Source organism: Mesoplodon bidens, assembly GCF_964165515.1.
Source record: "Mesoplodon bidens genome assembly, chromosome: 8".
Lineage (NCBI taxonomy): Eukaryota > Metazoa > Chordata > Mammalia > Artiodactyla > Ziphiidae > Mesoplodon > Mesoplodon bidens.
Window position 1 is genome coordinate 94778909 of NC_138165.1, and position 20941 is coordinate 94799849.

Here is a 20941-nt window from a genome sequence, read left to right on the forward strand (position 1 = left end):
CAAATGATGCCGGGAGAACTTGATCAGAACGGGTTCACGTGCATGAGAAGACAGGACAGCAGGGCGGGGTTTCACTCTCAATTCTGCACTTGGGTGGGAGTGGTTGCAGTTCCCAAGGCCACTCTTGGCCTCTCTTCCAGCAGCCATGGCAAGAGGGCTGGGCAGGAGCTGAGGGCTGGGCTGTGGTCAAAGCAGGCTTCTGAGGCAGGAGGGTAGTACAGTCCCTCACAGAAGGGCCTGAGGGAGCAAACTGCTGTGTCCTCTGGATGGGGGGGTGTCCAGAAGGATGGAAACTTACCTGTTTTCAAGGGGAGAAGGGGAAAGGGTGCTTTCCTCAGGCTGCCCTTTCCACCCACAGCCTGTGCTGTGATGGCTGAACTACTGTTCACACAAAAAGCCACCTGACAGCGCCTCGAAGACACCCTGCTACACTTTGCTTAGAGCCAGTGGAGACAGCCCACCCCAGGCCCCCCAAGGACTCTATCACTTGAGACAGCCCTGAGGGCACCCCCATCCCATCTTCCCACTTGAACCCAGGACCTTCCCAGGTAGGGCCAGAGCAGAGCCAGCACTGACCTATTGGTTACGGCACAACCGGAAACAGAAGTTGAGTGTCTAGGAGAAAATGCCTTCACTTACTGCCTGACTCATCAAGCACAGTTGGCCCCACTCTGTTGGTCTGTGAGGTAAACAGGGTAGATCATATTTTAGAAATATTAACCTACCCTCTCCCCCTTGGACAGCAGATCTGCAGTGTCCATTATCACACGGGAGGGGGTGACACAGCAGAAGCCCAGTCTTGGCTTTGGAATTTCAAAAGCCTGACTCAACAGGGTAGGTAGCAAGAACTCAAGACACGTACAATGGATTTGGAAGACTATATGATGGGTTAGAGAAAAAGGCCCCCTCTTTCCCTACTGTGTAAGGATTCCACAGGCTGCTGGGTATTGGGGAAGCAAAGAGACTGTAGACATTTGTGGGGGAGTCCTCAGAAAAGGACCCTGACAAGGGAGCTGTGTCTGAAGTGAGAGGGGAGTATGACAAATATCCTAGAAAGGTTTGGAGATGATAAGGGTAGAAGGGCCCTGGGCCCCATGTTTCCTGTGTAGAGGCTGGGAAAGCAGCAAAACACAGGGTAGACCAGACCACTTGCTGTCTGTCCCAGCAGATGGGCTTGGGATAGCCCCACAGAGCTTCCTAAAGTCCAGAGGGGTGCAGGGCCAGGAGCTAGAATGTCCCTATGCCCCAGGAGCAGGCAGGCCCAAAGAAGCTTCGTGGTAGGGAGTGAGGGAGCACCTAGCAGGGGCCATGCCAAGTGACAACCACATGGGAATGGGGATGTTTTAGTAGGTGCTGGCATGGGTGGATGATGATGGCTGAGGAACAAAGTCTTACACCACTTAAAGCCTCCCCCCATCACCGAACTTAACCCCAAGAATAGGTGGGAGGGGAACCCCAAATTGGCTGAGACTAATTTCTACAACCTGGTAAAATGGAGTTCATAATAGAAATTACATTTAGTGTTAGAAAAATTAAGTTACGTTTCTTGCAGATTAGAGTTTGTGGACTGAGTTGTACCCACTATGTAAGTAACTAACATTTTCTTTAGAGTTTTGCTGTAAATAAAAGATGAAAAAGAAATTTCGGTGGAATAACACTCCACAAGCAAAAGAAACGCCACTTGCAGTGTTTGTCAATTACAGATTTTCCTTCGGGTGTCATTGAATTCATTGCCGCAGGTTCAGATCAAATGACCATAGCATTTTCTGAGTGAAAGTTATAAAATCTAAGTTCACGGGCTGTTCTTTTTCTTTTTGTTTTCTCGATGGTTCATCCTCAGTGATCCAAACACAGGCCCTCCCTGGGGACTGAGAACACTGCTTGTTGGTGAGAGTTAAGGATGAGAAAGGAGGGGCGACCTCTCCAACAGGCAGCTCTACAAAACTGCTGCTCTGTGGGGTCCCATAGGAAGCCCTGAAATGCAGTGCTGGGGGAGCAGGAGGGCAATGGCAAAGTTGTGAGGAATCGCTAGGGCAGTTTCCATGGGGGAAGCACACCTGGGACCCCCAGGAGCTGGGGGCATGGGTGCCAGGTAGTCCAGAAGCCGAGGAATCCAGAACCCCTTCCTGAACCCGTGGACTGAGGGCTCCCCACCCCACCGGGGCCAGGTAGGGGGAGAGAAGTGTGGGTGGCACAAATCAGTCAGCCCTGGGGTAATCCTAGTGCCTCTGGTTCAGAGAGCTCTAGGCTTGACTCAGTTGTTCTTAATTTCATCATTCCATGGTGGACCAGGCATTCCTGAGGGCTTCTGGGAGCACAGGCAGGGCAGGGCAATTGGGGAGGGCTGCAGAAGCCTGTGAGGGAAAGAGAAAGGGAGATTAAATAGGGAGGGGAGGTTGCCTTTCCAATAGGGGAACCTCAGTCTTGCCATCCTTGCTAAGCAGGTGGAATCTGCACCTCCACCCTCTGCAAACCCCTAGCAAAGGTGCTACCAGCAAAGAGCCTGAGATCATGTCAAACTGACTGCAATGAGTACTTAGAGAGAAGCTCTCTCCTTTCAGCCTTAGTTCTTACCGAGTGTGGAAATTCCATTCAGCCCAGGTTTAGTAACTGGCTTCCTTCCAGTGGAAGTCCAAGCAGGCGGGAATTGACTTGTGAAAGGGCAGATCAATCTCCTGGGAGTCCCTGAAGTCACATCACTGCCTTGCCTTTACTCCAGCCCCCGTCCACCCCTCTTATGAGGGCCTCCATCACCTCAGCTGAGAATGGGACAAAGCAGTGGCCCCGCAGTGAGTCCTGACACTTGGAGTTTTCACGAGGCTGCTCAGCTCTGAACTGGGCCACTCCCATCCTCAGGGGGGGCCCAACCTGAGATCTGGGTGCCCGGGGAGACTGAGGGGCTGGAGCTGAGGTCAATGGCCCAGGGCAGAGCCTACCTGAACAAGAGCCGAACCAGCAAATGGAGGGTCAGGGGAGGTGAAGGCCAAGTCCCCGGCTCCCTTCGCTGGCTTCCGGGTGTGGAAGGTGGCCTAAGAGTGAAGACTCTGATGTTCTCATGCCCCGAGGGCGTCGATGCCAGAAGGGCTCAGCACCAGAGCCTGAAGGATGTCGGAGAGGGACACCACACCCAGGAGGTGCTGGGTCTCATCCACGAGCACCAGCCGGTGCACCTGTGGGTGCACAGAGGCTCAGTGAGGGGGCAGCGCCATGTGGCTATGGCAGCCAATGAGGTTGGCACTAAGAATTAGGGGCAGGGGCTTCCCTGGTGGTGCAGTGGTTGAGAGTCTGCCTGCCGATGCAGGGAACACGGGTTCATGCCCCGGTCCGGGAAGTTCCCACATGCCATGGAGCGGCTGGGCCCGTGAGCCATGGCCGCTGAGCCTGCGCGTCCGGAGCCTGTGCTCCGCAATGGGAGAGGCCACAACAGTGAGAGGCCCGTGTACCGCAAAAAAAAAAAAAAAAAAAAAAAAAAAAAGAATTAGGGGCAAACAATTTAACATAACTGTGGGGGCAAGAGAGTGCCTCCTAGAAACCAGTTAGCGGTGGCTCTGCCTGCCCTAGGGTGGTCAGCTGGCTGCGGCCCTTGGGCGAGGGCCCCAACAACAGGACCAGTCACTGGCCAGTGTGGACACCAAGAGCTTGGCCATGAGATGGGAGGACAGGGCAGGTGCCCGATGGATAGGGCTAGCTGAAGCTGCTCATGAGAAGGACTGGGCCCCATGTGTTGGGAGCATGTACGAAGGGGTGTGGGTACCTGCTCCCGGACAATCCGGTCGATGACTTCCCCCAAGGTCTCGTGGGGCTGGCAGGAAATGACTTTCTCCAGACACAGTGTCCTCTGCCTCAGTGCTTCTCCCACACTCACATCCAGGTGGTTGTATGTTTGTTGGGCTGCCAGGTGCTGGGCAGGAGGGAGAACTGCTCTTCATCAGCCCTCGGCCAGGCTCCAGCCCCACAGATAGCTCCCTCTATACACTTGTAAAGGCCCCCCTGGTCCACAGACACCCCCCCACATCGATCCCCCACCTCAGCCTCCCTGTGGCACCCCCAGCTCCCCTCCATCCCCCCAGAGACACTTACAATCACATCAAAGCGGGAGTAGAGGCCCACAACCTGTCCTGCAGGGATTGGGGGGCCGGGGAGGAAGGTGGGAGAAAGGGGAGAGGCTCCGGTCAGAACCAGGATGCTGTGTAGGGGCCTGGGGCGGGCGTGCGGAGTGAACTCCTCGACATGCTCCCCACCCCCAGGCTACTGGCTTTATAAGGAGGTAGCAGGTTGCCACCACCCTGAACCCACAGATCAAACAGTGTCGCAGAGACACCTGACACCATGCCTCCCGATGTGACAAAATAGGAGTACATGGCATCACCTCTGAAAGCGTCTAGCCTCAATGTATAGCCTGGGGACTTCCCGGGTGGTGCAGTGGTTAAGAATCCGCCTGCCAATGCAGGGGACACAGGTTCAAGCCCCGGTCCGGGAAGATCCCACATGCCGCGGAGCAACTAAGCCCGTGCCCCACAACTACTGAGCCATGTGCCACAACTACTGAAGCCTGTGCGCCGAGAGCCCATGCTCTGCAACAAGAGAAGCCACCACAATAAGAAGTCCGCGCACCACAACGAAGAGTAGCCCCCACTCGCTGCAACTAGAGAAAGCCCGTGCGCAGCAACAAAAACCCAACATGGCCAAAAATAAATTTTAAAAAAAAGGGGGCTTCCTTGGTGGCGCAGTGGTTGAGAGTCCGCCTGCCAATGCAGGGGACACGGGTTCGTGCCCCGGTCCGGGAAGATCCCACATGCCGCGGAGAGGCTAGGCCCGTGAGCCATGGCCGCTGAGCCTGCACGTCCGGAGCCTGTGCTCCGCAACGGGAGAGGTCACAACAGTGAGAGGCTCGCGTACCGCAAAAAAAAAAAAAAAAAAAAAGTATAGCCTGAATCTGATCGAGACTTTAGAACTAATTTCCAGTTTACAGGAAACACAGGAAGAGAGGAACAATGTACAGGCCAACTGCAGAAGACAGAAAAGAATCTCTGGAAGTGGGACGTTCTACAGGACAATAGACCCAGGCTTCTCGTCATCAATGTCATGAAAATTAAGTGGTGAGGGAACTGTTCTAGATTAAAAGAGACTTAAGGGACAAAAGAAGCAAATTCAAAGCATAGACCTTAATTGGATCTTGATTTGAACAAATCAACTATAAAAAAAAAGATATTCTTAGGGAAAATGGGGAAATGGAATTAGGATTGAATGTTAGATAACATTAATAAATTATTCATAATTTTGTTAGGTGATGTAGGAAACATACTTATTTTAAGAGATTCAGATGAAGTGTTAAGGGGTGAAATGACATGATTCTATAATATAATTTACTTTAAATTACTTCAGTGAAAAAAAAAAAGAACTGGTTAATGGCAATGTGTTAACAGTAGTTAATCCGGGTGGATAGGTGGGGTTTGTTATAGAATTTTTTCTACCATTTTCATACATTCGAAAATTTTCATAACCAAAAAATAGATTAAAACACTTCTTGATATTCAGCTTCATTATGGTGATTTTTAACTTTAAAGCAGTTTACAGCCATGGCTCCTTTAACCCTTTTTCAGAGCAAGAAATTGAGGTCTGGCTCAGAGAGGCTAAGTAACTGATCCAAGGCTCAAAGCAGGCAGAGACATGTAGCCCTGACTCCATCCTGGGCCGCGAGCTGATGTCACATAGACCCCTGCTACCCCCAGTCCCACCCCAGCCAGAGCCCCCATCTTGGGTGTAGGTACCAGCTTCGTTGACCACAGGCAGTGCAGACACGCGCCGGTCCACAAAGATGTCCAGTGCGGTCAGGATGGGTGCCGTTTCTAGCACCATGGCCAAGTCTCGGAACGTGCCAATGCCCACATCTTGGATGGTGCAGGAGAGGAAGGAGGGCCCAGGCAGCAGGGTGCCCTGCTTGGGTTGGGGCCAGGTAGGAATAAGGGTGGAGTAGCCCCCAGAGGGCTCCCAGCTGCTCCCTCCCCAATCCCTAGGGCTGAAGACTTCTCTGCCCCTCGGGTCTCCCCCTGAGGCTGTGCCCAGGCTCACAAAGATGTGCAGGAACTTGAGCAGCCGCTTGTGTGTGAGGATGTGGAGCACAGTGCCTGAGACTGGGTCCAGGACCGGCAGGCGGTGGATCCGGTTCTTGATGAGGGTATAGACAGCTTCGAACAGGCTGCAGAAGTGGGAGCAGTGAGGCTGGGGCAGCCTGGGGAGAGATGCTCTTCATCCCAGCCCCCGGAAAGCAGGACAGGGTGCCAAGGCTGCCTTGTCCGCAGTTTGCCCACGGTGAGCCCGTGAGTTCAGAACTGAGGAGCTGGGGAAGGGGTCTGTGCAGGGGAAGGAGGCCCAAGTGGGTGGCTGGGGACGCTTACCTGTCACTGGGAGAGATGGAGACCAGAGGCTTGAAGGAGCCTTGAAGGTAGATCTCTGCAGGAAAAACTGGAGTCAGGGCAAGCGAACTGGCCACCCTGCCTCACCCAGCAGCCCCCAGCCCCTCGGGCCCCCCGGGCTCCCTATTGCCTTTTCCCTGCTCCCCTCAGGAAATCCCCACCGCCCATCCTCTGCCCGAGGTCCTTAGCCCTACCCTCACCCTCACACCCTCTGCCCCACTGCAGGCCCCTTTGTCCACTCACCCCTCCAGGTCTCAATCTTATGTTCTTCAATCTCATAGATCTGGACCTAGAACATCAACAGAACTCCTGAAGTCAGACTTGGGCCCCCTGAACTCCCTCCACCCCAGCACAGATGGGTGCCGCCAGAACCCCCAGCCCGCTTCCTCACCAGGGGGGACCTGTAATAGCGGTGCAGCACCAAGATGAAGTCTGTGATGGTCAGCATCCCTGTGGGGTGGGAGCGGGGGAACGGGGGTCAGCCTGGGCCTTGGGGTGGAAGGCAGGCTGAGGGCTCAGCCCCCCTGCCCCACCTGGCCAGTGTCCTCGGACTGAGACAAAAGTGGGGTTTCGGAAAGAGGAGAGTAGGGCAGCTCCTCCCGTGCTTGAGAAATGGGGTTCTCCCTTTTATGCTTCCCCTGTCATTTTTTCTTTTCTCCACATTTCTTCCTCTTCCTTTTCTCTTTTCCTACTTAGCACCTATGACATGGGACCATGGGGTGGTAGAGCTGGAGGGGTCAGCGGGTCACAGCTGTCCCACAGATGGGGTCTCCCAGCTGGCACATTTCCCCCACGCCAGGCCCCTGCTCAGCTCAAGCCTGTGGTGTGTCAGAGCTCCGCCCCAGAAGCGCCCCACAAGTTCCCCCCTTTCCCTTCCCCGCCACCTCTGCCTCCCCAGCCCCTTCTCACCCACAAAGCTCTGCTTCTTGCTGTCCCACAGAGGTGCCGCCCGGACGCCATTGGCCACCAGGGCGAAGAAGGCCTTCTTGATCTGAGCGCCGGGGAGAACAGTCGAGGGTGAGTTGCTCACTGCCCCTCAGAGTCCCCTGTCCCAACCGGGGTCCTTCCACAGGGCCTTCTCCCGGGCCCTCCACTACACGAGGCTGCCTGCTACTCGACATGACCCTTGTCGGCACATTCGCTACAGAGATAAGGCTGCTGGTGGCCAGAGGCACTGAGGTGACCCCTTATCAGGCATACCAGGGTGTAGGAAACTAACTCAGTGTTTCTACACCAAAGTCATATGTGTACAGATACACACAGGATAGTTTTTTGCTAATCTAAGTACTAGAGGTGTAATTATTTATATGATATGTACGAGATATTTTTTTCTAAATAAATTTTACATGGACTCATTTTGCCTTCATCCTAAACAATATTATCTATACAGGCTGGTTGTATTTTTCTAATACATATCAAAATAAATACAAAACTGCTAAATTAAATATATTTGTCTATATACTGCTAGAGTCAAATAGTGAACTGTGGATCATACATATACCCTGCTTCTTCTCTACACTCCACACTGCTCTCCTATACGCGGCGAGAAGAAAGGGATCAGGTGTTTCGTAGCCTAGCCTACTGGAAGAGTGGAGACCAGAGCTCATCCTATTTTTCTCTCTTCAAGAGTTCCCCGCTCTTTGTCCTAAGCCACCCTGCAATGTTTTCCATACAATTCGGGGTGTGCAAAATGCTCCCTCTCATCTTGGGTTAGCCCAGGAGTCCTCTGAAACTTGTAGGGTAAAGCAGGCTTTCCTATCCCCATTTTAGGGATGAGCGAAGCACAAAGACCTACCCCAAACCCTATAGATACTGAGTTGCAGAGCTGGGATGACAATTAGGGGGTGTACACAGAGAGAAAAAGCCCTCCTCCGCCGGTCTCCATGGTGCTAAGAAGGAATTCTGGAAGGGGCTTGTAGCGGGGCAGGGCTGGCAGGGCATCCTGTGGGCTATGAGGATGGAGGTGGGGCGGAGCTGTGGCCTCACCTGCAGCATGGTGTCGAAGATGACCATCTTGGAGCTGGTTGCCATGGCATCGTAGCAGGTGTGCTCCTGCATGAAGTGCATGTAGACCTGGGCTCCTGGCTTCCGCAGCTCATCGTCCCAGCACAGCCTGGGTAACGGTGCCTGCGGGGACGGGCATGGGGCCGGCCTCTCTTCCACCAGGCCGAGCTCATTGCCCCAGGCTGCTGTAGCCGAGAACTCTATGCCCAGATCCAGATCATCTGTGCTGGAGCCGGAGGCTGAGGCTGCACAGTCAGCAGGGAGGATGTCCCGCTCTGCTGTGGGGGAGCCCACCCCAGCCAAGGGAGCAGCTTGGGTCCAGGGTGTGGCCTTGGGGAATGTGGCCTCCAGCCCGGTGGACTCAGCAGCTGGCCTGGACTGGACACCTGTTCGGGGGGAGAGGACAGTAACTCCATCTGCCAAAGCACTTTCTCATCCGCTGTCTCCGTTCATCTTCACAGCAGCCTTGGGAAGCCTGGATGATGAGGCCCCCACTTTGCAGGTGAGAGAGCTGAGTCTCAGAGAGTCACACAGGATGGTGGCTCTGTCCTGAGTTGGCCATGCTGGGCCCCTGGGTCAGCAATGCACTTGTCCTCTCCCATGTGGGGAGACTGAGGCCACACGATGTCATGTGTCTGTGTTATGGGGAGATCCAGGGCAGAGCTTGGCCCCAGGATCGGGGACTTCCCACTGCCCCCAGTCCCTTCTCGCCAGAACTGGCCTTGGCCTCACCTTCCCCCAGGCCTGGCGGCTCCCCTTCCTCTGCATCCTCCTGCCTTGTCCATCTCGAGGCCTTGGTCCCCTGTTCCCCATGGCTTCTTTCTGAGCTGGTGGTCATGGCTGGTGACGGCCATGAAGTGCTATCTCCTTGCTCCAGGAAGCTCATCTCTGGAAGGGGGAATGGGGCCTGTCTGGTTACTGGGGAGTAACACAATAAAATCAATTAAAATGTTATGAGCGATAATATTTAACATTTGCAAGCTTCCAAAGGGCTTTTCCACCAACTTGTTTCTCATTCAAACCTCATAGCAATCTTATAAGGGAGGCATTATCATCCCTATTTCACTAACAAGGGACCTGAGATCAGAGAGGTTAGCAATTTGCCACATATCACACAGCTAGTAAGTGATAAAGTCAGGAGGGTCCAAATCTTCAGACTCTAGATCCCCCCTTTCTTCTTCTGAAAGAGGAAGGAGTTGGGGTAAAAGGCGGAAGAAGAAACAAAGGGGAACAGAGAAGGAAAAGGAGAGGAAGACAAAAGCCAGACTAGTAGAGTGGGGGAGATTGGGGGCCTAGAGACATGGGAGAAAAGGAAGCGGGAGAAGAGGCTGGGCCCAGGGGGAGGGGCAGCCGCACCTACCTTGGTGCTCAGGTCCCACGAGGCTGCTCCAGGAGGGCGTCTGCGGGGAGAAGAATGTCTGAAGGGGTGGGGAAAATGCCCTACACTCTGAACCAAAGGGAGCTCAGGTCCCACGAGGCTGCTCCAGGAGGGGGTCTGCGGGGAGAAGAATGTCTGAAGGGGTGGGGAAAATGCCCTACACTCTGAACCAAAGGGAGCTCAGGTCCCACCACACACACACGCCACAAACACACACACACAAACACCCGCCTCACAAACACACATAAGCACACACAACCTACCCAAACACTTATACGCACTCAGAAAACCACATAATCAACACTTCCCAGACACACACAGAACCACATAGACTCACACAAAGAATATACACATGCAGACACCCTCATGCTCACATACAGAGAAAATCCTGGCCAAACACACCCACACGCACGCACACGCGCACACATCCACGCGGTGGTGCGCTCTCGGCCCTCCGGCCTCAGCGGCTCCGGCTCCCCGCCACCCGACTCCGGCGCGGGACCCGGTATCCTGCGCAGCGCGTCCTCCGGCGCCGGCGGGCTCCAGGAGCAAGTGCGCAGCACTATTCTGGGCCCGGCCCCTGGCACCCTGCCCTCCCGGATCGGGTTCTCTCTGATTGGGTGTCGGGCAGTGGGAAGGAAGGGGTCCAGCCGGGAAACCTGCGGGCTGGCGGGGAGGGGTGGGGCGCATGTGGAGTCTCCATGCCTGGTCATGGGCTGCCTCCTGGGTTTCCGAGGACAGGGGAGAAGGGCCCCGCTGTGAGGGCACCGGGGTGGGAGGAGGTGAACTGTCAGTGTCCTGGGTTTCTTCTCTGAGGGCCTCTCTCATCTTTGTCAGGCGCCAAAGGAGGGAAAACAAAGGCGGGTTGAGCTGAACTCTGTTCCTTTTACAACTTCGGTCGTGGGTGGTGCTAGAGTTAGAAAGGGCAAGTTGCAGCTGGGAGGCTGGGGATAAGAGGTTTGTGGGTGGTCCCGGGAGAGTGGCCAATGTGTGTCCAGATGTCTCCATTTGAGTCCCAGGGTCCCGTCCCTCTCTTTGGTGGAGGAGTTGGAACTGGATGGTTAGGGCAGGTGGGGAGTTGTGAGAATCGCCTTGAAAGAGTGAGGTGGGCTTGCACTTGTCTGCAGTGTGAGAGACACCCATTTCTTTTTCTTTTTCTTTTTTTGCTTTTTTATCCAACCATTTATTCTTCAAACAATTAAGTACCCACAGAAGCTAGGCTCTGCCTTTTGGGAAGCTCCCAGTCCTAAAGTTCAGAGGAATTTAATATAGGAAGAGACCCTAGGGATCATCAGGTCCAGTGTCCTCAAAGCAAGAATCCCTTCAGAGACACCTATTTCTACCTGTGGAGGTACATCCAGGTGTGCAGAAGCCCCAGGCCCCCCATCCCGCTGTGTGTGCTGTCCCTACATCTCCTGGTGCCAACAGGATCCCAGCCGGCTCTGGTGGCTGCCCACCCCCCTTCCTTGGCATTCCTGGGGCCTGAGTCAATATCCAAGTCAGGAATGCTGACCCAGCTGCTCCAGCTCCCCTCTCTGCCCCTCCCTTCCTCTCCTCCTTCCAGCCTCTTCCATCCCAGGCTCGCCGTGGAGTGGACAGACAGTAATGGGTTATTGGATTTCTCGCTGATTCAGTGAACGTATTTCCCATCATCCCTCAAAGCCCCTGTACTGCTTATGGGAACTGAGGGGGAGAGCACAGCAGGGAAGGGGCTTTGCCTTCCATGTGTCTTGAGTAGTACTGGGGGCGGGTGCAGCTCCCCTTCTGCAGGGTCCCTGTGGCCTGTTACTGTCTGGTCCCAGATGATGGAATATCAAAGGCACAGCCAATGGGACACTTCACATGGGGGAAAGATCACATGGACCATCCCTGGAGATATGCGGTGCCTCATACCCGAAAAACCCCACCCCCTTATGCTCTGCACCACCTTCACAGCCAAGCCGGATACAGAACAGGTCCAGTTCACACCACTGCCTTCTCCTGCAATAACCCATTCTCCCCTCCACCTCAGATGTGTTCCACCTACAGGACCAGTAACAGGGGCTCCTCTTTAAACAAAGTCCCCCTTGATTGCATCACCCTCATTGCACTGATCTCCTTATAGCCACGTTCTGTGTGCATATCTCACTGTACACTGGGCTGACACTCACCTTTACATTCACATGTAAATGCCTTCTGTCTCTTCGTGAACAGTGTGCACCTTGATGACCAAACTATGTTGGCTGGATGTGATGGAAAATCTGTTCTGGGGTCAGATGGACCTGATTAAAATTCATGCTCTGCCATTTGACCTTGGAAAGCATTGCTTGTTTTTTCTGCACCTGTTTCCACGAATCTAAAATGAGGATAAAAACAGTCTGTGTCAGAGACCGCCAGTGGCCTCCCAATATCTATTTCTCTCTTCTTCCTTTAGTAATAGAATCACTTGAATTTTAGCTGGAATAGCTGCCTAAATTCCCAACCCTTGCAGTTAAATATAGCCTTGTGACTTAATTTGGCCAATGTGAGTGGTAGCGATGTAAGCAACTTTCAGGTCATAACTTAAAAGAAAGAGGCATGAGTTCCCCTCTTCCTTTTCCCCTTCTGATGGCTGGAATGCTAATGTGATGGCAGAAGCTAGGGGAGGTTATGTCATAGCCAAGATGGAAAATGCTTGTTAAAGTTTTCAGAGTCACCCTACCAGGTTTAGATTGTCTATAGACTGTTCCATGAGGGAAATAAACTTCCTCGTTTAAGTCATTCTTAAATTGAGTCTTTGTTACAGCAATCAAACATGTATCCTAACTAATGCAAAAGCTGGCATCTGGAAGTTGCACTGCTTTAAAAGCCTAAAACAAGTGGCATTGGTTTGGAAATTGGACTGCAGGTAGCAAAGAAAACTATTGTACACTGGTAATCTGGTGACCATTGCTATGATACGGCAAAATGTATGGCATATCTGTCATCTATGATGCCTTGAAATGTCATCATATGCTAACAGAGCCTGTAACTCACGGAAACTAGCGTGTATTGGTTTCTGCTTGCTGCTACTAGTGAAGTCCCACAAGAGAAACGCACTCAGGCAGTGAGTTGTAAACGGTGGTTTGAAAGAGGCAACCTTAGCAAGGGCTGTACCTGTGGTCCCAAATCTTTCTCAAGCACACCCTGTTCTGTAGACACTGAAAGCCAGCCCAGTGGGCAGAATAGGGAAGTTCTCTTCACAGCCAAGCATATTTTTTCGGACGACCTCAAGGTAGTCACCAGCAGTTTGAGAGAAAACAGGAAGAACACCAAGTCCAGAGTATTCAAGCATAAAAATGGTGAGACAGTTGGCTGTGGTTACAAAATATGAAATAAATCAGAAGCCTTGGGAGATTTTGAGGGTGTTACATTGGCAAAGAAACTACAAACCTGGTCAGCAAAGACTGGTTTGACCCCCCCAGTTGTCCCTAGACCCCCAAATCTGCACCAGCAGAAGGAGGACTGTGAAAGTTGTAACATCTGCAAGGACAGCGTGGTCTCAAGTGCAGCCACAGGGGATGCCGGGTGAGAAATAACTTCCCAGGAGGCAATGCCAGAGACCACGAAGGAGTGTAGACAGTTTCCCAGAACTGGGGATGAGCTGCCCCAGAACTTACTCCACTGCGGGGAAGCAGCATTGCAATTCCTGTCCAACTAGATTCAGTGACTGTTAAAGATCAGGTGACGGCCATGTGTTTGCCATTCTTTCCTGTTCTGAAGTTTATCCTGTTCCTCCTCCACTGTTATCTCAGGGAGGGGGAGGGCCAGATTACATGCCTTTTGGTTCACAGGGCTCTAGACTCTGAGGACCCATCCACACCTAGGCCCTCAGAGATCCTGGGTTCTCAGCTGGAGCTGTGTCCAGATGGAACTCTGCCTGGCCTCCCTTTGAAGGGTGCTAAATGTGTTCTCTGTGAGGCGGTGGGCTCTGGCAGAGCAACATCTATTCTCCCCTTCTTCTTCCTCTGCTAGTAACTCCTCACAATTTTAACGAAGTGCAGGATTATATTTCCCAGTTTCCTTTGCAGATAGCATGGCCACATGACTAAGCGTGGCCAATGGGATCTGCCCAGCAATGTTATATGCAACCTTTAAGGGTGCCCTTAGGAGGAAAGGGCAGATTTTCCTCCTCCTACCGACTGGAATTATGATATGGTGGTGGGAGCCAGATCAGCTGTTTGAACCCAATGGTGGAAGAGGCAGGTTGAAAATAATAGAATCTCCTCCATTCCCCATCTCTGGACTGTTATGTGATAAAGAGAAATAAACTTCTATCTTGTTTAAGCCACTGACCCATCGACTCATGCATCTACTAATGCCATCTTGCTAATGCATTTACATCGTGGGATCGGGGTAGGGTTAGAAATTACAAGTGTATATAATGCTGCTTCACATTTATGCAGTGCTGAATATCTACTAGACACTGCAAAACACATTGTGTGCAGGATCCCATGTAATCCCTCACAACCCCATGTGGTAAATTCTTTTATTATGATGATGCTACAGGTCAGAAGATCAAGGCACAAAGGGATAAAGTAACTTGATCAAAATCTCAAAGCTAGTGAGATGACGTCCAGGGTCAGACCCAGTGTTTCTAGACTAGCACCACACTCTCAGCCACTAAGCTTAATGTAAATGAAGCACAGGCCTGGCATGTAATATATGCTCAGTAAGTGTTTACTATAATTATTACCTCGCCACCTGGTCCCAGTCTCCCTAGCCCTCCAGCTACAAGGTTCTGAAAGCAGGCAGGCTGGAGGGTGGGGTGGGAGCTCTGAGGCTCCAGTAGTCATCTCATGGTGGCATCAAGGTTGGGATGGAGGAGGGCTCAGCTGGGGCAGACACCAGTGCTGCACAGCACTGAAATCATAGTGATTTTCCAGTTGTAAAAAAGGAGCTCCTACACCTGCTCTTGTGGCCACCCCAGCCCCACCCATCCTCTTCAGCAGGGTGAATCAGCAGAAGGCACTGGCTTTTGTTGGGAAATAAATACTCTTTGAGTGCTAGAGTTTTGTCTCTGGTCATGGTATAATATTTCTTGAAACCCTACATCTCGGCTCACTCTCAAAACTGGGTGTAATAAGGACACTGCCCTCTGAACCTAGGGTGAATTTGGCTGCCATCTCTGGATAGCTGATTTGTCTAGGACATGGGGCCGGGATCCTGTTTAAGTGTTATTTTTATATCAGTAGGAGTTAAGCAGCTTGAGGAAGCCAAGAGAGTAGCCTGGATGAGACCATTACTGATAAATCGCAAATGGGGTCCCCTGTGCCAGAGTGGTTGGTGGGCTGTGAGAGCAGCCTTCATGCCAGCCACCCAGTCTCCAGCTCCTGTCCTGTCTGTGTGGCTAAAACCAAGCAGCATCTATGCCAGTGTCCTAAAGACATGGACAGCACCAACACCTTGTTACTGCAGTTTGGTCTGCCCCACAGGCCCCATTACTGAGCCTTTTTCTGTCAGCTGCTGGAGACTGAAGTGGACAGATGATGCTTTTGTCTACCCAGGATCCATTTCACCCCTCTTTTGGCAACCACCCAAGTTTTCTTTCAGGGAACCACATTTTCTCCCATCTCAGAGCACCTGATTTTCAGAGGAGCTTAACCATGGATTCCAGGAAGTATACATCTGACTCAGACTTAGCCAATGAGCACATCAAATTCCCCTGGTCACAGTGAGGGAGGTATTGACCGAATTAGCCCAATCGGGGTGAACCCTGGGACTTTTGCTGCCGATAATGGGAACTCTTTTCCACTGGATTTGGAGCTGTGAGGATTTAAGTGTGGAGATTCTGCTACCATGCAGAGTGGAGCTGCTTGAGAATGAAGATAAAACAGAGGGCAAAAGAACCACAGTATGATGAGAAAGACCAGATCTTCCTGACATTCATTGAGCCCCTGGATCACACTGCACCTGAAGACCTTACACTAGGTTTTTTCTGTTACATTAACCAATAGAATCCTTTTTTGTTTAATGCAGTTTTTTTATAGTTCCTTTTTAAAATTATTTATTTATTTGTTTGTTTATTTAGGCTGCACTGGATCTTCACTGTGGCGCACAGGCTTCTTTAGCTGCGGCGTACAGGGTCTAGAGCGCAAGGGCTCAGTAGTCGCAGTGCACGGGCTTAGTTGCGGTATGTGGGATCTTAGTTCCCTGACCAAGGGTTGAAACTGGGCCCCCTGCATTGGGAGCGTGGAGTCTTAACCACTGGACCACCAGGGAAGTCCCTGTTTAATGCAGTGTGAATTGAGTCTTCTCAATTTTCACCTACAGCTGAAAGAGCTCCCATGCCAGAGTTAACAAAGAAGCAAGACCAAGACACTTACAAAAGCTTCTGGGCATGATGTTCATACATTGCATCTTCCCAAGAAAAAGTGCACATTTGAAAATGCAATCAGAGTAGTCAACAGGGTGTTGGGGGACAGAAGATAAAAAGATACTTTGATAAAATACAGTAAAAGAAGAATTGGAATGGGACAAAGTTAGTGAAGGAAGACCTCCTAAAGAAGGTGAGTTTGGATATGGAAATAATAATCATGACAACAGCAACTATTTGCTGAACCCTAACTATGTACTAGGCACCAGGTTAAACAGTTTACATATGTGGTCGTAAAATATTTTGAAATAATCCAAATTGAGGGGTACTTCTTTCTACCCTCTAGCCCTTTTCTCATTCAAGTTAGGGTTTCCTTGTTTATGGTCTCAAGGAAGAAATGATACAATGTAAAGAAGAGCTCTTCTGGCTTTTGAGTTTCAAAAGTGAGGTCTTTGGGGAGGAAAGGTAATACCTTTGGCTTAAAGAAAAGATTTGAGAGCTTTGGCAGGCTAGGTTATTCAGAAAACATATTCCACTAAAAACAATTTAAAATGTTGAATAAGATATAAAGAGCATCTTCTTAAAAGCACTGAAAAGACAAGACAGTAAAGACTAGGCCCAAGTGAAAGGAAAATAGGCACACAGTGAAGTTAGTGAGAAAGAAGTGGCTTTGCTCTAAGCCATCTGCCAACTCTAGCAAGAGCCATATGGGATTATGGAGGCCAAGGACCCATACAAGTTGGGAGTACGATAGGAGATCCCATCTATAAAAAACTGGTATCTCAAAGGACCACATCCTCGGAGTAAATATAATCCAGAAGTACACTAGCTCTCACATAGATTTACAGTCAATGCTTTCCTCATCTGAATGGTTCAGAGAGTGTCAAAGTTTGAACTTGGTTTAAGGTGGTAAGGTCAGTAATCACCCCAGGGCCTGGCAGAAGCAAGCAACAAATGTTCCCTGGAAAAATGTTATCTCTTCCAAAGCCACAAGTTATTCCAACAACATCCAGCACATAGTTGAAAATAATTAGATATGCAAGAAAACTAGGAACCGTGAACAAGAGCCAGCAGAAAATACACATAGCAGGGTAAACCCATAAGAAATTCAGAAACTGGAATTATCAGACACTTTATTTATAACAAATACTTCTTATGTTTAATGAAATAGGAGATGAGTTTGAAAAGGCATGGAGCAAATGGGAAACTATAAAAAGCATCAGAACACAGTTTTCTAAAAAAGCAAATAGAACTTCTAGAAATGAATGAAAAATACAGAAGTGAAAGGAAAAACTTAATAAATGAATTTAACAACAGATGAAACACAGCTGGAGAGAAAACTGAATGTTAGGTTAGAAGTTACCCAGAGTGTAATACAGAAAGTTTAAAAATATGCAAAAATACGTATGAAAGAGAATGAGAGATGTGGAGGTTAAGTAGAAAAGCCTAAAACATATTTAAATAGAGTCTCAGAAGGAGAGTAGAGAGAGAATGGGGTAGAAATGCTATCTGAAGAGATTAGTTGATATTTTCTGGAACTGGTAAACAATAACAATCCCTAGATTCGAAAAGCCTATGAATCCCCAGGAGGATAAGTGAAAGAAACCCACACATAGAAACATCATAGTGAACTGCAGAAAACCAAAGAGAAAAAAATTGAAAGTAACAGAAAAAAAGATCACTTTCAAAGAAATGACAGTCTAATAGCTGATTTCTCAGTAGATAATGGAAACCCAGAACTTAGTAGAGCATCTTCAGAGTGCTGAAAGAAAGTAACTTCCAACTTATAATTTTACACACAGAGAAAATTTATAAGGAAGATAAAAAATTTTATTTTATGACAAACAAAAACAGAGAGTTCACCTCAGTAAAGGAAATTTTCTAAAGAATATGCTTCAGAAAGAAAGTGATTCTACAAGTTAGATCTGAGAACTAAAAGGAGTAAACAGCAAGGAAAGTGGTAAAAATGTAGATGAATCTAAATGAATCATAACTGCAAAAAAAACACCTTAAGAATTATAATGTCCTGTGAGGTTAGAATTAAAATGCTGCCAACCATAACATACAAACCAGGGGTGGTGAAAATGGAGTATTTAAAGTATTTGAAAATCCTTGTGTTATCTGGGAAGAGGAAAAATTTTGATTAACTTTAGATTTTGATATTTTAATCATGCATGCTGCAATGTCTAGAAAAGGCCCTAAAAGAATAGCAACACAGTTAGTAAATAAAAGAAGGAAGAAATGAGAGAGAAAGAAATAACAGAACAGATGAGACAAATAGAAAGCACAAAAGATTTCAGAGAATAAATATGAAATAGCGTGAGACTTCTTTAGCCCCAAGAGGATACGAAGATCTCTTGGTTTGGCAGGAAGAGAAGAGTTAGATGGGAAGCAAGAGTGAGCAGATGTGAGTCCCTGAGGAGGGGGAGTCTGCCCCTGCCTCCTCCCCCTGGCTGGTTTGTTTGGTAGCTGAGAGCAGAGGTGGCCTTTGCCTCAATTCTTGGGTAAAATCCAAAGTAAAAAGTGTTATGTGGTATGTGTGGGGAGATAGGCCCTTAGATCACTTTACAGAGTTTCCCCAAACCCAGCATGGTAAGGGAGCAGCATCCCTTGGATCCTAGCATCCAAGAGAATGCAGGAGGAGACCAAGCCTTTGAAAGTCCCATGACATTTTGTGCGCCCAAGAGTGGAACAGAAGTGGAGAGAGAAAGAGAGGATGAGAATGAGGAACAGCACAATAGCAACCTGTATGGCCCATCAACGAAGCACCAGATGGTGTGATGAATGCCTCAGTGGATGCCAAGTTGGACAGATGATGACTGAGAACCAAATACCTACTCTCACCCCCCAACCTCAGCCTTGCACAAGTACCCAGGAACTTAGACACAACCCCAGGGGAGTTGAGGAGACCCTGAATTCACTGAGATTAAATTCCTCAGAAGGCAGGCTGTAACAGTATCAGGCACAAGTAATAGAAAACTCACTTTGACTTGGTTTAAACAAGATGGAGATTTATTGGTTCACCTAACAGGGCGTCCAGGGGCAGGCTGGTCTTCCAGAGCCACTTTGATCCAGTGGCTCTGATCTACTTTCCCTTGATTGTCTTAGCTCTGCTTTCCCCTCCAGTGCCAGCTTCAAGTTCTGAGGTGGGAGCAGCAGTTCTGGACTCCTTATCGATGCCCAGCAACATCCAGAGGAAAAGAGACAATCTTTTCCTGTACTTTTTTTTTAAGAGAAGGAAACACCTTCCTAAAGCCCTTGGCAAACTTCTCTTTGTATCTCATTAGCCCAAAATGAACCACGTCCTCATTCCAGAACCAGTCCCTGTCACCAGGGAAGCACGTTTAAGACGAATCAGGGCTCATCCTCGACTGAGGTCACTTCTCCCAGTGGCATGGCTGCTACAAAATAAGGAGGAATGGAATGGGTATCGCAGAACGACCACAACGACAGCCCTCCCCTTTAGTTGCCCAGTATTCACACACACCCTCTGTGCTACGTTACACACAACTTCAGAAATGTCCATGCCTACCAAAATGCACTCATGCCCTTCTAAGAAAGATACCACCCAAACTTCATCCCATTATGTATCCAGGTGCAAACCCAGCATCTCTGGGGGATGTGCAGGCCTCTCCATCAAGTCAGTTATGTGCCACCTGGATTTAAAAGAAACCGGGTGGGGGAATGAGGTGATGGCCTCTTGTTATGTGCATTTGGAAAACTCTGAGCTTCCGCGTCCTTGGGTATTCAATGAGAATAATAATGGCTGCTATGCAGGCTGTGATACCGAGGTAAACTAAATAATGACAAAAATAAACCAATATGAGTTGTGTGTATTCATTTCTCCCCTGCTAATCATAATAAATGTGCTGCCTTTGCAGCTGATATGCCAAAATCCTGGAGCTCAAAGTGATGCACTTTAATTAGCAAAAGACCTGCTTTTTCCCCTGGGATTAACCCCCACCCCACCCCACCCGCAACTCCTTCTTGGAGTCTGTTCCATACACAGTCAGCTCTTCCGTGCTGTGCTACAGTCCCACTGCCCTGCTGTCCTTTGCAGTTGCCACCCTCTCCATTGGCTGAGGCCCCCCGAACAACTGTCCACCCCACTGCCTGTGCCATTTCCTTACTCCGCTGACCACAGACCTCTGTGGCTTCTGTCTCTCTCTTTGGCCAACAGAAATTTTCCATCTACTTCAGATCAGCTATTTCAAAATGGGTTCCCATAGTCGAAATTCTGGCCCCTAGTAATACCCTTCATTCCCTTGTATCAGAGCCATCTCCTTCCCAGAGTTTCAGGGTATGGAGTGCGGACTGAATTCTGGTCAGGTACAGCCTCACTTCCCACCTGGATTCACAGCATCCTCCAGCATCCCAGCCCTGCTGCCCAGTACAGCCTCCTCTACCAGATTTCTTTCACACACAGTGACTTTGCCTCCAGGCTCATTAGCTCGCTTGCTCTCCCCTAGACCTTCTTCCCAGTCTACCTTCTTCAGGAAGTCCCAGCCCACCAGCTGCACGTTTATTTATTTATTTTTTAAATTTAAAAAAATAATTTATTATTTATTTGGCTGCAGTGGCTCTTAATTGCGGCACACAGGATCTTCATTGTGGCATGTGGGATCTTTTGTTGCGGCACGTGGACTCAGTAGCTGTGGTGCGCAGGCTTCTCTCTAGTTGTGGTGTGCAGTCTCCAGAGCGCACGGGCTCAGTAGTTGTGGCGCATGGGCTTAGTTGCCCCGTGGCATGTGGGATCTTAATCCCCTGCATTGGAAGGCGAATTCTTAACCACTGGACCACCAGGGAAAAGGTCAAGTTTTCTCCTGCAAA

The 20941-nt window shown here is 49.9% G+C and overlaps 1 protein-coding gene across 2 annotated transcripts; it reads right to left on the reverse strand.

Moving 5' to 3' along the window:
• Positions 1-2303: 2303 nt before the first annotated feature.
• On the reverse strand, positions 2304-9855 carry PRKAG3 (protein kinase AMP-activated non-catalytic subunit gamma 3). Of its 2 annotated transcripts, XM_081242813.1 has the most exons (13): positions 9781-9855; positions 9153-9308; positions 8403-8806; positions 7326-7407; positions 6808-6866; positions 6660-6705; positions 6399-6453; positions 6073-6199; positions 5772-5937; positions 4081-4118; positions 3755-3901; positions 2937-3170; positions 2304-2354 (listed from the first exon to the last, which is right to left on the reverse strand). In XM_081242813.1, the coding sequence occupies exons 2-12, from the start codon at positions 9304-9306 to the stop codon at positions 3054-3056; spliced, it is 1395 nt and encodes a 464-aa protein (XP_081098939.1). In that variant the 5' UTR covers positions 9307-9308; positions 9781-9855; the 3' UTR covers positions 2304-2354; positions 2937-3053. The 2 variants fall into 2 exon arrangements, with proteins under 2 accessions (XP_081098939.1, XP_081098938.1); XM_081242812.1 differs by lacking the exons at positions 4081-4118; positions 9781-9855 and having other exon boundaries at positions 9153-9415.
• Between the last annotated feature and the right edge of the window lie 11086 nt (positions 9856-20941).